At 46.5% G+C, this 1,267-nt stretch overlaps 1 protein-coding gene across 1 annotated transcript; it reads right to left on the bottom strand.

Moving 5' to 3' along the window:
• Window positions 1–260: 260 nt before the first annotated feature.
• On the bottom strand, window positions 261–839 carry LOC148550701 (uncharacterized). The gene has a single exon (XM_088494585.1). It carries the CDS (start codon window positions 837–839, stop codon window positions 261–263), a length of 579 nt encoding a protein of 192 aa, XP_088350711.1.
• Between the last annotated feature and the right edge of the window lie 428 nt (window positions 840–1,267).

Below are 1,267 nucleotides of genomic sequence, written 5' to 3'. Positions count from 1 at the left end.
TAGTGAGTTGCAAACACCTTATTCATCAACTTTTGATATGTGGCCCCTGCATTTTTTAATCCAAATAGCATGACCACGTAGCAATAGTTCGCTCTGGGTGTGATGAACAATGTCTTCTCTTGGTCCGGCTTATACATCAGGATTTGATTATATCCCAAGCTGGAATCTACTAGGGTATCAATATTGGGTAGAGGATATGAGTCTTTCGGACACGCCTTGTTAAAGTCGGTGTAGTCAACGCACATTCTCCAATTGCCATTCTATTTCTTGACCAACACCACATTTTCCAGCCAGGCCAGGTACTTGACTTCCCTGATAAATTCAGCCTCTAGCAGGGCATGTACTTGTTCTTCGACCACCTGAGCTCGCTTTGTCCCGAGCTTTCGTCTCCTATGCTGGATAGGTCGGGATCCTGAATAGACGGCCAACCTGTGCGACATAAGCTCGGGATCTATTCCGGGCATGTCGGAAGCTTTCCAGGCGAAGAGGTCAGAATTTTCTCGTAGGAGTTTTATGAGCTCTTGTTTCAGCTCTACCCTTATGTTAGCTCCTATGTTGGTGTTTTTTTTTACCTCTTGTCCAATCTGGACTTCTTCTGTCTTCTCTCCGGGATGTGGTCGTAATTCTTCTTTCGCTCGGGTTTCATTGTAACACTTCCTTGCCAACTTCTGATCTCCCCTGATAGTAGCAATCCCTTCTGACGTCGGGAACTTCATGCAGAAATGAGCGGTAGAAACAACCGCTCCGAGCCGATTTAAAGTCGTTTTACCTATCAGAGCATTATAAGCGGAAGCTACATCAACAACAATGAAGTCGATGCATAGAGTTTTAGACTTCATCCCCCTTCCAAAAGTTGTGTGCAGGGAGATGAAGCCTAGCGGCTTGATAGGCGCGTCTCCTAAGCCGAAAAGGGTGTCCGGGTAGGCTTTTAGCTCCTTTTTCTCTAATCCCAGCTTATCAAATGCTAGCTTGAACAGTATATCGGTTGAACTCCCTTTATCTATTAGGGTTCAATGTAGATGAGCGTTGGCTAGGATCATTGTGATTACCACCGGGTCGTCATGCCCAGGTATGATTCTCTGTTTGTCTTCCTTGGTGAAAGAGATGGTTGGGAGGTCGGGTCCATCACTCCCAACTTGATAGACTTCTTTTAGATGTCTTTTTCGAGATGACTTGGTCAACCCCCTCCCGCAAATCCCCCCGATATCAGATGGATATGTCGTTTGGGAGTCTGCAGGGGCGGGCCCCTTCGTTCGTGACCTTCATC

The sequence above is a fragment of the Arachis ipaensis genome, chromosome B7, assembly GCF_059453495.1.
Source record: "Arachis ipaensis isolate K30076 ecotype BB chromosome B7, ASM5945349v1, whole genome shotgun sequence".
NCBI lineage: Eukaryota > Viridiplantae > Streptophyta > Magnoliopsida > Fabales > Fabaceae > Arachis > Arachis ipaensis.
The sequence above is the reverse complement of the archived record's forward strand: the minus strand, read 5'-3'. Positions and strand labels throughout refer to the sequence as shown.